This window comes from Camponotus vicinus, unplaced genomic scaffold (assembly GCF_025532165.1).
Source record: "Camponotus vicinus isolate PSW18456_S1 unplaced genomic scaffold, iyCamVici1.0 SCAF_13, whole genome shotgun sequence".
Classification (NCBI taxonomy): Eukaryota; Metazoa; Arthropoda; class Insecta; order Hymenoptera; family Formicidae; genus Camponotus; species Camponotus vicinus.
The window spans coordinates 8,183,688-8,198,133 of record NW_028141949.1 but is presented as its reverse complement, the minus strand read 5'-3'; the positions used below and the strand labels follow the sequence as shown (position 1 = coordinate 8,198,133).

The 14,446-nt window shown below is 46.9% G+C and overlaps 2 protein-coding genes across 2 annotated transcripts; both read right to left on the bottom strand.

The window, feature by feature from the left end:
* Positions 1–8,597: 8,597 nt before the first annotated feature.
* LOC145964677 (uncharacterized) lies at positions 8,598–10,085 on the bottom strand. The gene is made up of 2 exons (XM_083087692.1): positions 9,473–10,085; positions 8,598–8,833 (listed from the first exon to the last, which is right to left on the bottom strand). Exons 1-2 carry the CDS (start codon positions 10,083–10,085, stop codon positions 8,598–8,600), a joined length of 849 nt encoding a protein of 282 aa, XP_082943818.1.
* A 1,037-nt stretch (positions 10,086–11,122) lies between these two features.
* LOC145964676 (uncharacterized) lies at positions 11,123–13,696 on the bottom strand. The gene has a single exon (XM_083087691.1). It carries the CDS (start codon positions 13,694–13,696, stop codon positions 11,123–11,125), a length of 2,574 nt encoding a protein of 857 aa, XP_082943817.1.
* Between the last annotated feature and the right edge of the window lie 750 nt (positions 13,697–14,446).

Below are 14,446 nucleotides of genomic sequence, written 5' to 3'. Positions count from 1 at the left end.
TATCCTTTATTCCTAGATATTTTTTCCTCCTATACATATATCAATACAATGTGATATAATAGGGCTCTAAGCGAAGGTCCACATAAAAAAACCTAACGCGCCATTGGTGATACCCCGTGGGTGGTGTGGAAAATCGCCACACTCATTAAATTTTTTTATTTCATTATTTTAAATGTATATATATATATGGAGAAAACAAGTTAAATTATTATATTAAATAGTTTTATAATATATTTTTGTAATATAATTAGTATATATTTATATTTGTATATATATTTGTATAATATATTATATATATATATATATATATATTGTGACCGTTAATTTATTAAGGGCTAATGACATTAAATGACCGGTGATAATGGCCCACGGCACACCTTCGGCGCGATCTCCTAATATAAAAGAAAAGTGTTTCTTCTCCAAAGTAAAATATATGGGCGCCAGGTGCGGGAATCCGCACCACTCTAATAAAATTTAACGTATCGGCAGTACACACGAAAAAAAAATGCAAAGCTCTCAGAAAAACCGCGACGGACGCTCGGCTAGCCCCGTCTCGAAATTGGTAGAGGGGCGGTCCGTTTTAATAATTCACAAGGAAGGATCGAGAATACAAGGTGGCTGCAAATAAAACATAATATTATAATAATCAGAATTAATATATTTAACATATGAATAAATTTTAATGACAGACAGATTCGTGTAGATGCAAAGCGGTTTTATAATATTGATTATCCGATTATTAGCCGGCAGCGACGGGCCGGCATTCGAGCGCGATCACCGCGGGATCACGTGTCACGCGGCAAGAAGAAAGCGTAAGAGAAAAGTCCCGGAATTCCGCGCTAAACGAGACTTGTTAGAGTCTCGGCAGCTACGAATCCCCAAATAACTTTTAATAATGAGCACCGCGGTATCGACTCCTTTAATGACATCCGTCTTTCGTAAATAGAAATAATTAATTATAATAATGGATCTACTCGCCGCCCACACAGTTAACAGAATCGATGGATTTAACGCAAAAAAAATATAATGAATCTCTACGCACGGGAGGCGAGGCTACCCCCGCCCTCCACATCCGCTCTCTCTCCCTAAATCAGGGGAGAACGAGGGCCCAAAAATTCCTCCCGGTCGGATCTCGCGATCCTTGTGACGGGCCGCCAGGCGTCACGTCACAACTCCCCCCTCCTAAGAGAGGACCGAGGAGGTCTCGGCTACCGACCAACGTCGACAGCCGTCAGCCCTCTAATGTTCCTAAATTCCTAAACTCAAAATTAGTCCACTCTCCTCCACGGCCGCGCCTGCAGTCATCTCCATCCAGGTCACGAACATGCAACACCACAAAGATCATGCAACCACAAACCAAAAGCAAGGTACAGCTGAAGCGAAGAGGAGCTCTATCCAGAACCCCGGGTACCGTTCGTGCATCTCCTCGATGGCATCCCGGTACCGGAGTCTGAAATTTCGCCACTCTCCCATTTTTAGCTTGGCTTCTTCTCGAAATTCTTATACGTCGGCAGCTATCTAGGGAAGCGGAATATGATAGGGTTTGAGATCCTGCACGTGCACCTTACTCGCAAAATCACCATTCATACTAACGATCTCACACACGACAGGCGAAAGCATGCGGTTAATGCGAAAAGGTCCGTGGAATTTCGGTGACAACTTGGCGGCGATATTCTGTGCCGCCGACGACAAAACATGATGGCGTTTTAGTACCAGATCGCCGATCTGAAAAGCAACGTTGCGTCGTTTCACATCGTAATAAGTGGCTTGTTTGCGATAGGCTTGCTCCAAATTTTCGTCTACCCAGTCGTATAGAGTACGTAATTTTTTCATTCGCTCAGACCAATCAGCGGGGTTCCGCGGTTCGATTTCGGCTGTCCCTCGGCAACGATCGCGTAAACTATTAGAGGGATCTAACTCTCGTCCTAAGTTTAAGAACGCGGGTGATGTTCCGATCGAGGAATGATGAGCCGTATTATAGGCGAAGCGAAAGTCTCTCAAGTGCTCATCCCACTCCCGGTGGTCGCGGTCCAGAAACGCAACAATCATCGTTTTTAAGACCCGGTTCACTCGCTCCACGGGATTCGCTTGCGGGTGATATGGCGGAATAGTAGTGAGCCTGATCCCATGCTCTTCGGCGAACGATTGCAGGGTTCGGTTCGCGAACTCCATACCGTTATCGGTAAGCAGAAATTTTGGCGTGCCCCACCGCGAGACTACTTCCTCTAAGGCCTCACAGATCTTTTTCCCGTTAGCTGCGCGTAGCGGAAAACACTCCACCCACTTTGTAAATAAGTCCTGCACGACCAGGATGTATGTGAATCCGGACTTACTCTTGGGAAACGATCCCATTATATCGGCAGCAATGACAGTCCATGGGCCCTCTACAACGCGGCGGCCCATGAGTCCTGTAGGGGGAGCCTGTTCCACTTTAGTACGTTGACACATGTCGCACCGTCTAACGTATTTCGCGACATCCCGAAACATGTTCGGCCAAAAGTACGCGACCGCGAGTCTCTGAAAGGTCTTCTCCACCCCTAAATGTCCGGATTGCGATTCGTCGTGAGCCTCCCTCAAAGCTTCCTCTCGTCGTTCTTGAGGTATTACCAATTTCCACCGATCTAAATCCTCGACAATGTCCGATACGATCGCCCTTGGCCGACAATAATACATCTGACCGTCTACAACTTTCCAGTCCGTATATCTCTTAGTTGCGTCGGCCAGTTCCGTGAAACGTTTGCGATACCATTTATCCGCAGTGTCCTCGAGTATATCTATCTCTACGGCAGCTACAGCTGTGACCTCGGCCTCGCTCTCATACATCCGGGATAAAGCGTCCGGGGCGTGGTGTAAAGCGCCCTTTCTATGCACTATCTCGTAATCGTATTCGAGTAACTCCAATGCCCACCTCGCGAGTCGACCCGTAGGATTCTTAAGATTATGCAACCATCGCAAGCTACTGTGATCGGTTATTACCGTAAACTTATAACCCTCTAGATATGGTCGAAATTTCTTAATAGCCCATACGACAGCTAAGCACTCCTGTTCCGTGACGGAATACTTCTTCTCCGGATCGGACAATGCTCTACTCGCGAAAGCTATAATATTTTCTTGTCCCTCGGCCGTTTGTGTCAAAACTGCTCCGATCCCGACAGAACTCGCGTCTGTTTGCAAAACGAATGGAAGAGTAAAATCTGGACACGATAAGGTTGGAGCGGCCATCAAGTGTGAACGGACCTGTTCAAAAGCACGGGCTTGATATTCCGCCCACACCCAACGTTCTTTTTCAGTAATCTTGTTAGCGGTTCACTGAGTCGCGAATCGCGGGATAAACCGCCGATACCAGGATGACATACCTAGGAGCCGGCGTAACTGCTTAACATTCCGTGGTGCCGGGTATTCTAAAATGGGTTGAACTTTGTCAGGATCCACGGTCAGCCCGTCCCTCTGTACAATAAACCCGAGATAGCGAACCTGTGAGCGACAGAACTCACATTTCGCCGGATTTATCGTGAGACCGGCAGCGAAGATTTTGTCTAATACGCGTTCCAACCATTCCAAATGTTCGTCAAAAGTGGGCGTTACGATTACTATGTCGTCCAGGTACGCGAACACGTGCGGTTCCATTTCCGGCCCGATTAATTTGTCTAGTAAACGTTGGAATGTCGCGGGCGCTCCTGTCAGTCCGTAAGGCATTCGCGTGAAGTGGTATAATCCTTTTCCGGGTACGCTAAAGGCGGTAATCTCTCTGCTTTCCTTGGCCAGAGGTATTTGAAAAAACGCCTGACTCAAGTCAAGAATCGAGATGTACTTTGCCGATCTTAGTTTATCTAGAATGCCGTTCATGATCGGCAGCGGATATGCATCCTTCTTGGACACGCTATTAACTTTCCGGAAATCTAAACAAAATCTATATTTCCCATTAGGTTTCTTAACCATGACTATCGGATTGGACCACTCACTAAAGGAAGGTTCAATAATCCCAGCCTCCAACATCTTATCCACTTCATCGCGAATAGCCTCCTGAACTTTAGGCGAAACTAAATAACACCGTTGTTTAATCGGCCTCTGTGAACCAACGTCAATACTATGTTCCGTGAGACAGGTGACACCGGGGTTTTCGACTATCGGTATCTTATTCTCCAAAAATGACTCCAAACGTTCATTCTGCAAAGGCGTCAACTCGGGGAGTCCACAGCATACTTGCGCTTCCTGGTTCGGCAACTCAAACGGATATCTTACGGCAGGACTATCTCTAAAATTCCATTCCGATAGCTCATAATCAACCACCACGCCAAATTTTCGCAAAAAATCCATGCCGACCAAACACGAAACGGTCAAGTCCGGCAGCAAACAAGCCGAAATGGTACGAATCCGATCCCTTAGTCGAAACGATAGATCGACCTCTTCGCGAGCTCTCGCTATCTGCCCGTTCGCGGTGCGAATCCGAGTAACTCGTTGGCGAGTAGGCAGATTTAATTTTCGAACGATCTGAATGGCCTCAGCTCCAAGGATCGTACGAGTCGATCCCGAATCGACGAGCGCCCTTAAAGGTTCTTTATTAACGGCAACTATAAGATAATGCAATGGTGGTAGCTCTAAAGAATCGGTGGGATCGACCATGTTCGAAGACAAGACTATCTCGCGCGTGGAGTTCGCAACGCGGGCCTCCCCTTCATTATTCAGAGTCGCAGCGGCCCTCCCTAACGACTCTCGGCTTCGTTTCCCGAGCACGAAGGGCAAGTTTTCACGGTGACATTTGCCTTGCCGCAACGGTAGCAGTATTGGCGACGTGATTCCGAGCATTCACGCGCTATATGGCCGGTCTTTTCACAATTCCAGCACTTCACCTTTCGGTTGGACGACACTGAGGTGCTAGGAGTTGGGGTGGAGGTATCTGCGGTCGCGGCAGCAGGAGGCACAACGGCAACGGTCGCCGATGCAGCTCGGGTCTCGGTCGCCCCTTTCTGGGCTCGCTTGTCGTTCTTTTTCTTCTTCGTGGCCTGCACGTCAGCTATTCCGGCGGCAGCCACGGCAGTCGGGCCTTTCGCGGTCTTTCGCGGAGGACGATACGCTAAATCAGGAAAAATAGACTGATCCGGAGTCGGCGGAGGGCGATACTGCGTTAAAGCGTCGTAGCTACGTTCAACACGCGTAGCCGCATATTCTAGCGAGGCGAAATCATAAATATTACAGCGGTGAACCGAGATCTGTAAGCGCGGCAGCATATTACGATGGGCGTAATTTAACTGTTCCTCTAAACTCCACGGAGGACTCAATCTATCAAAAAGAGCGCGAATACAGGTTAAATAATCCGCGATAAGTTCGTGTTCGCCCTGTGTACGCCGCATGATCTCGTCTCGTAAGGCGAATTGGAAGTCAGGATTCCCGAATCTTTCACGCCATGCAGTCTCAAAATCTCGCCATGTCCTCCACCGATTACGTTCACCACGGTACCAATACAGCGCGATGTCCGATAAAAAGAACGGAATGTCTTTAAAAATTTCTTCGTCGCTGACCGTTATCAACGCGCGGCCCTCCTCGATACGTGTTAGAAACGTCTCCGCGTCGCTACCTCTCGCGCCGGAAAATTGCAAGTTCCACCGACATGACATGATAAACGTCCATGGCGGAAGACGTCGATCTCGGAGTGGCTCGGTTATCCATGGACTGCGGGGGTAGCTCTATCCGCGGGGGTCGTACACGCAACCGAGAGCGATCCCCTTCTGTCGCCCCTTCGGCAGCTACGGACCGCTCGTCTCTATCATTGGGCCTTCTGGGCGCCCCTTCCGGCTGTTCGAACGCTTCCAGATCGACTCCGGTGGGTGTCCGCGGCGTCTCCCATCCCAGTAGGGTACAGTTCTCATGCTTGATTAATCGAGCCCTTAACGCGGGGGCGGTACCCTCACTACTCTGACCCCGCCGCTCCAACTCCGCCCTAAGCTGGTCCACCGACAGCGCGTGAACCCATTCCGTTTCGTTCCTATTTTCTACGCTCATCGCGACCACTCGACTTCGAAATAAAATTCAAAATTGTCCGGCAACTACACGAGTCGAAAATATAACGTATTTCGATCGACGAAGGCTGTGGTTCCCCGAGGACGCAAATATTTATGATATGCTGCGAAAGCTTTATTCGAGAGATCCCTGAGAGAAGCTAACAATGATAATCGTTAAATCCGAAAATAATAGGCGATCACTCCGAACGGTAACAAAAAAAAAGAATATAAACACTCGCGCGAAGACAAACGACTCTGGCGTTCCGTAAACTCCGAGCAGCAATCCTTACTAATATAATTTTTCCCAAATGATTTCCTCTTACAAAATCACACCGAAATTCCACAAACGTTTTCCCCAAATATAATTGCCATAGCAATGCGCTTAATAATACAATAACACAGTATCTCCTGAAAGAAGCAGGATTAATTCGTAAATATATCTTAGAGAAACAGTAGCGATATTCAAGGCATCACAAAACAAAAAAAATAATAGCACCTCAATGAAATTTTTATCGCAAGAAGAAAAAAAAAATAACAGGCAGCAACTAGTGCGCCAACATGTAAAAGAGTGACGAGGGTACGCAAGCATATGTTAAGAGTAAAAAAAAAATTCTCAAAAGTAAAGGTACTCGTAAATATCTCCTGTCGATCCTAATTGCAACAATAAAAGAAAAGATTTCAATTCGAATATTAAGATAATTCGGTAAAGCTCCAAAAAAGAGAAAAGAAAAAGAATTATTAAATTACATGAAATAAATCTTTAAAAGGTTCGACAGTATTTCAAAAAGAATTAAAGATTTCAATTTGGTTAATTTCTTTTTTCTCTTCTATTAATTACTATACTCGCCTCGTCATGAGGCAGCAAGAAAAAAAAATTTTTATGTTAACGAAAGAAATCTATTAAATCAATCTAATCATATTCTAGAAGTCTCTAGCGAAAAGAACAAACAATAGCTCGAATTACTCTCACGTTCTCAATTCTCGACACAACCGGCAGTTATTTTCAAAATCTTATTTGCTTGCGACCCTCAAATACAAGAGAAGTACATGTTCAAATATATCAGACACAAAGAAATATCACAACATTCGAAATTCAATATATCACAGTTGACCTTGTTATTCTCGAGTTCCTTCTTCCTTGTGTCAACGAATCATTAGCGAAAAATTTTTATTCATGAGATGCCCTGTCTTTAGTGGGCCTCACGTTGGGCGCCAATTTGTGACCGTTAATATATTAAGGGCTAATGACATTAAATGACCGGTGATAATGGCCCACGGCACACCTTCGGCGCGATCTCCTAATATAAAAGAAAAGTGTTTCTTCTCCAAAGTAAAATATATGGGCGCCAGGTGCGGGAATCCGCACCACTCTAATAAAATTGAACGTATCGGCAGTACACACAAAAAAATGCAAAGCTCTCAGAAAAACCGCGACGGACGCTCGGCTAGCTCCGTCTCGAAATTGGTAGAGGGGCGGTCCGTTTTAATAATTCACAAGGAAGAATCAAGAATATAAGGTGGCTGCAAATAAAACATAATATTATAATAACAAGAATTGATATATTTAATACATGAATAAATTTCAATGACACACAAATTCGCGTGAATGTAGAACGGATCTATACAATTGATTATCGGATTATTAGCCGGCGGCGACGGGCCGGCATTCGAGCGCGATCACCGCGGGATCACGTGTCACGCGGCAAGAAGAAAGCGTAAGAGAAAAGTCCCGGAATTCCGCGCTAAACGAGACTTGTTAGAGTCTCGGCAGCTACGAATCCCCAAATAACTTTCAATAATGAGCACCGCGGTGTCGACTCCTTTAATGACATCCGTTTTTCGTAAATAGAAATAATTAATTATAATAATGGATCTACTCGCCGCCCACACAGTTAACAGAATCGATTATAGATGCGAGTCGATTATACAGATCTGCTGCTTTAACGAAAGAATTGAGCGACTACTAACGTATCTAACATGGACGGTTGAATCTAGACATGAAAAATTATAAATAACAATAAAGTATCAAACGATTTGAGCCTCGGAAATATGCGAGCCGACGCCGCGACGTAGTTGCCGGTTATCGAATATCGCAATCGCCTTTGTGCGTGAGCTCGTCGTATCGAAAGTTTAACAGGCAAAGATTTTCACAAAATCACAATAAACGCAACAAGAAAGACAATTAATTTGACTGTCGGCGCATACTCGGGAGAGAGGGCACTTAATTTTACTTGAGCTCGAACAAGATATGTCGGCCGGCCGCCATACGTTAATGCGCAATTACCGAAAGCATGAATTCGTCTCACGAAAAGAATTTTTAACGGCAGCAATTCGGCAGCGATCCTGTTCGAGCTACTTCTACCTGATAATCTAAACGATAAACGGCCTGATGGGGTCGACGCTCGTCTCACCGATGACTCCGTGAGGTCCTCGGCGCTCTCGGCATCAGCGTGAGAAATCGATGGATTTGGGTCGTCGTACTCCTCGCCGGTCCGCCGAACAGTGACGAGCGGAAGGCCCGTCGGATTCATGCCGGCAAGTTAATGTATAATTAGGCCACTTGTGGCGCTTCCGCTACCCTCAGGATCGTCACGCGTCTCAATTAATCCTGCGGCCTTCAGGGCCGTATTCGCGCCTGCCGCAACCCTGTCTCTTCTCAGATTTTTCTTTGGTCCTCCAGTTGAAGCCCGGTGTAAGGGGTTTTTCCTGTAGCCGCTCGCCGTGACTGTTATGGTTCTTCGGTAGCGCTGAATTCGGTCGAAGTGTCTCCGTTTCGGGGTTCCAGAGTTCGATCTTATTTACTGGTCGACCTTCCCCGCAATTGTTCCTCGTACCTGCTGAGTATATGGAGGTTTACAGGGGCGGCAGCGAAGTCTTAAATTGACGTTACATTTATGAAAGTAGAAAGAGAGGTACTTAGCTCGGCGTTCTCCTTCCAGTCGGCGCCTCCGCTCGTCCCGTATCTCTTGGCCTGGTCTTCCGCGCCGGGTCGAGTCACCGGGTGAGACCCCGCTAGCGTCCCCCATCACAGTAGCGCCTAATCTTAATATTATTACCGCAAAAAAATATAATGAATCTCTACGCACGGGAGGCAAGGCTACCCCCGCCCCCCGCATCCGCTCTCTCTCCCTAAATCAGGGGAGAACGAGGGCCCAAAAATTCCTCCCGGTCGGATCTCGCGATCCTTGTGACGGGCCGCCAGGCGTCACGTCACAATATATATACACATACATATTATAAACATATTATACCATAAAAAAAGCTGTAAGAGAAACATTGAGCGCTATCGAGCGATATCGAGATATCGAGGAGCGAGCAGCGTGTAGCGTCGCGCGTCGGCCGTCGCTTTCGTTGGTAGGAAGAAGATAGAAGACTGTATTCTGTCCTTTTCTACTATCCGAAGCTAGCCAAAGCGCCGAGCTCACACGTACGCTTACGCTCACATCCTCATTACCCCCTCCACGCCGTGTTGCATGTTGCTTGCGGCGGAAATCTGGCAGCTTTGCCGAGCTCCCACTTGCAAGGGGGTAAGTGAGGATTCCGTAATAGAACGAGACGACCCACGCCAATCGACGGCTCAACCTTGCGCCATTTGTTGCGTTGTTGCAGCGTGTTGATGTAATCGGTGGACCATAGGGACCAAAAGCGTTCCGTTATATGCCGCACGAGTTGCCATCGCGAAAGGCGATCTTCAGTGAGATTAAGAATGGAAGGCTCGGGGGGAGCCGTAATGGTTGCGCCGATTAGAAAATGCCCTGGAGTGAGGAATTGGTAATCATCCAGATAATCAGATAGAGGGGCAAGAGGGCGAGAATTTAGGCACGCCTCGACCTGACAGAGAACCGTGCTATACTCTTCGAACGTCAACGTTTTATCACCTAAAACGCGGCGTAGATGATGCTTAACGCTACGTACACCGGCCTCCCAAATTCCCCCGAAATGCGGGGCGGACGGCGGTAGAAAATGCCAGGAGATCTTATCGGTCGCGGTCTTATTTAAGAAATTTGGATCTCGAAGCGCTGATCGATACGCACGGCTCAATTCTTTATCAGCTCCGACAAAAGTTGTTCCATTGTCGGAGTACATGGACTGAGGTAAGCCTCGGCGAGAACAAAACCGAGTGAAAACGTTCAGAAAGGCGGAGGTGGAGTAATCTCCAACGAGCTCCAAGTGAATAGCGCGTGTTGACAAACAAATGAAAAGAGCGATGTAGGCTTTGCGTGACGAAATACCTCGTCCAGATGACGCGCGGATTTTAATCGGCCCGGCGTAGTCGATGCCACAATGAGGAAAACTCCGGGAGGTTTTTGAGACTCTCACTGCGGGAAGATCCCCCATGAGTTGTGTGGGAATGACCGCTCGTTCGCGAACGCATACGATACAACGATGGATGTGAGTCTTGATTAAGTTTCGAGCCCGAAGGACCCAGTACTCTTGGCGAAGAGTCCGCATAGTCAACTGCAGGCCGCCATGCATAGCGCGTAAATGCATATGAGCCACGATAAGGCGAGATAGCGGATGCGGAGCAAGGATTATGGGGTGGCGACTAAGAAAGGCCATGGGTGCATTTCGGAGTCGACCCCCGACGCGAATCACGCCGTCGCTATTGAAAAATGGATTGAGAGATGCAATCGAACTCCTAGATGCAATCGATTTTCCGGCATGAAGAGCCTGCTTTTCGGTGGCAAATAATTCTGTCTGAGCGTGTTTGATCCAAAAGATCTTCGCCGTAGAACATTCGTCGGCGGAAAGAGTAGCATTGACTGGACTAGAAGAGGCTGATTTTGGTTTATGAGATCGACATGCATGAACGAATTTGAATAAATAAGCGGTCACACGAATCAGTTTCGGCCAGGACGAGTATCGAGTGGCGAGATTCCATGTGTCGTCCGAAGGGATGGTGAGTTGAATGGAGACCTTTTCTTCAACAGGAGGCACATCAAGCGAGATTGGATCTTCAGGTCAGTCTGCTGATGGAGCCTTTAGCTATGATGGGCCGTGCCACCAAAGAGGGTGAGCGGCGAGTTCGTCGCCAGATAATCCGCGGGAAGAACAATCCGCTGGATTGCTCGTCGTGGGTACGTGACGCCAAATTGCGTCCGGCAAATCTGATTGAATTTTAGTTACGCGATTCGCAACAAATGTCTTCCACCGCGAAGGATGCGAGCGAATCCATGTACGATGGTAGAATCCGTCCAGCATGTGCAAGGAACGGCGGCGAAACCGAGTGTAATTTTAACAAAGTTGATGAGCCGGGTGAGCAATAATGCGGCGGAAAGCTCTCTCTCTAATCGAGGCACTGTGAGCGGAGTGATGGGTGCGACCTTTGACTTGCTCGTCAGAAGCGACACGTGAATTTCGCGAGACGGCGTGATGATTTTTAGATATACGACAGCCGCGTAGGCCACGGTTGACGCATCCGCAAAGCCGTGCAGCACGAAAATGCAATCAGGTTGCATTCGCATCCAGCGATCAATTGTTACTCGGTTGAGGGACTCGAGTTGCGTGTAAATTCGTCGCCAACGCGATAACAATTGATCAGGAAGTTGACTATTCCAATCAACCTTCTCCCTCCATAAATGCTGCATGAAGATCTTAGCAGCAATCGTGACAGGAGTAACCCAGCCGAGCGGATCGTAGAGCCGAGCGATAGTTGAAAGAATCTCACGCTTGCTGGACGGCATCGGATCCTGAAGCGTGACCTTGAATTGAAAAACGTCTCGCGAGGGGTTCCAAGAGACGCCGAGAACTTTGACATGATCGTCGATCGCGATGGATTTGCTACATGCCAATCCGTGATTCGACGGTTCAATATCGGCGAGCAAACTGGTGGAATTACTCGCCCACTTGCGTAGCTCGAAATGTCCGCAGCGTAAGAGTGAGATCAATTGATCGCGCAGATTTAAGAGATCCGGAATGTCGTGAGCCCCGAAGAGAACGTCATCGACGTAAATGTGATGATTCAGAATCGGAATTGCGAGCGGAAAATGATGCCCTTCGTTTTCAGCAAGACGGCGAAGAACGCGCAAGGCAAAATAAGGCGCGCAGGTCATCCCATAGGTGACCGTGAGAAGTTGATATTCCGAGACTTGCGTCGGATCGTTTGAGTACCGTAAAATGCGCTGATAATCAAGATCCCGCGGATCAACTCGAATCTGTCGATACATTTTTGCAATGTCCGCCATGTAGACAAATCGGAATTGACGCCAGCGCAGAATTACAGAAGGTAATTCTGTTTGCAATTTCGGACCGGCGAGCAGATGGTCGTTTAATGACTTGCCGTTAGATGTGGTACTCGATGCGTTGAAGACGACGCGTACGCGCGTAGTTGAACTATCGGCCCGAAAAACAGGGTGATGAGGAATATAAACGCGCTGTTGCGACGGAGAAGATGATTTAGATACGCGATGCATGTGACCGAGTTCCTCGTATTTTTTCATGAAATTCTGATATTCAGTGCGAAGTTCGGGCTGAGAATTGAGGCGACGCGAGATCGATTGCAGCGAGCGTTCAGCCCGATTTCTAGAGTGCCCGATGTCGATTGGTGGATCCGTTTTAAAGGGTAGTCTTATGACGTATCGTCCGGTGGAATCTCTAGTATGAGTTTGACAAAAATGAGCCTCGCACTGCTCCTCCGACGGCGTAAGCGTGGACGCGAATGGAATTTCCTCGCATTCCCAGAAGCGTGCGATATCGTCGCTTAATGTCTGGAGCGAGGTGCAGTGATGCAGCGTGAGATTATGAGCAGAAGTTTCTGCTTGCCTAACGGGGAGAGGGCCTGAAAGAATCCAACCAAAAATGGAATTTTGCGCTATTGGTTGATCGTTGAAACCCTTTTTTATTCCCTCTCGAATGATTGCGCTATACAGATCCGCGCCGATTAGGATTTGAATGGGCGAGGAGCTCATTGGATTCGAGTCAGCAAGAGTCAAATTTGACAGGTGAGCGAATGCGGAAAGATCGAATACTCGTCTCGGAGCGTACGACGTCAACGACGGCAGTATGAGAGCGGTCGTAGTCAACGTGGGAGTCTCAGAATCGACCGGCGCAATGTTAATGTGCAGAGCTTGTCGAACTGTTCCGACTTGAGCTCCTCCGACGGCGGAAATCGAGACCGGCATCCGGACTCGCTTGGAACGCAGCGTTTGAGCCAAGGATTCGGATATGAATGTGGCTTCCGATCTCTGGTCCAAGAGAGCTCGGACTACGACCGAACGACCGGAGGTAGATTCGATTCGTACTTGCGCGGTCGCGAGGAGGTTCTGAGAACGCGGACGCAGAGTAGCGGACGCGAACAGAGATGTAACCTCTATCTCCTCGGACGGAGGGTCAGAGACCGACGTAGTATGAGTAGATTTTGTCGCATTGAAGTCAGAGTCCGAGTCGAGATGAAGAGTTGTATGATGTCGTTTGCTGCATAGACGACATGAGTATTTACTCGCGCATTGCGAGGCGGAGTGCGACGAGCTCAGACAATTGAAACAGCGCTTGAATTTTTTCACGAGTTCGCGGCGTTGAATCGGACTCTGATCCGTGAATTTTGAGCACGAGCTCATATAATGACGAGCCTGACATAACGGACACGCCGGCGAATTCTTTGTCGACGTAGTTGCAACATGCACGCGAGATGTCGACGATTTTGCTACTTTCGCTGACGACTGGGAGACGCATTCTTCTAAGGCGCGGATTCGAGACATGAGAAAGCGATTCAACTCGACGTATGACGAAATCACATTAAACCCAATATTTTATTAGAATAATTTTCAATTCCAAAAATTTCATTAATCCCTTTTAATCCAAAAGATCAAATAAAATATCAAAGTTTTAGTTTTTATTTTATGGCAATTTAAAGTCGTATATTATTATAAATAATGAAAAAATTCCCGATGTCGCAGATTCCGAAGTTTCTTACATGAGACTTCATTTATAATATTCACGAATATATGTCAAAAAGTAAAATGCATTTTTTATTCATTTGAAAGTAATTTTAATAGAATAATGAGAATTTTGAGATTAAAATAATATCAAACACGATATAAATCGCATAAATGTAGTTAAATATAATTATAAAATTTTTATTATCAGACTAATTAAAAATTACCCGATTTACGTCGTGTTTGATATCATTTTAATCGCAAAAATCTCTTTAATTCATTAAAATTACTTTCAAATCGATGAAATTAAAAATAAAAGTTTCAATTTTTATTTTATAAGATGTTTACATTTTCGTGAATTGCGAATGGATAGAGGAAGTAAAGAAACCGATTGTAAGAGACTTCGGAACTCTTTGACGATAGATCATCTCGCTCGCTCTCTACTCATGGTCTTGCTTTCTTTGTCACACTTGGCAGTCGTGATAGATAGCCCGGAATGATAAGCGGATCCAAGAATCGAGAGCGAGCGAAACAGCAACAAGAACGAGCGAGACAATAATAGGAGCGAGCGAG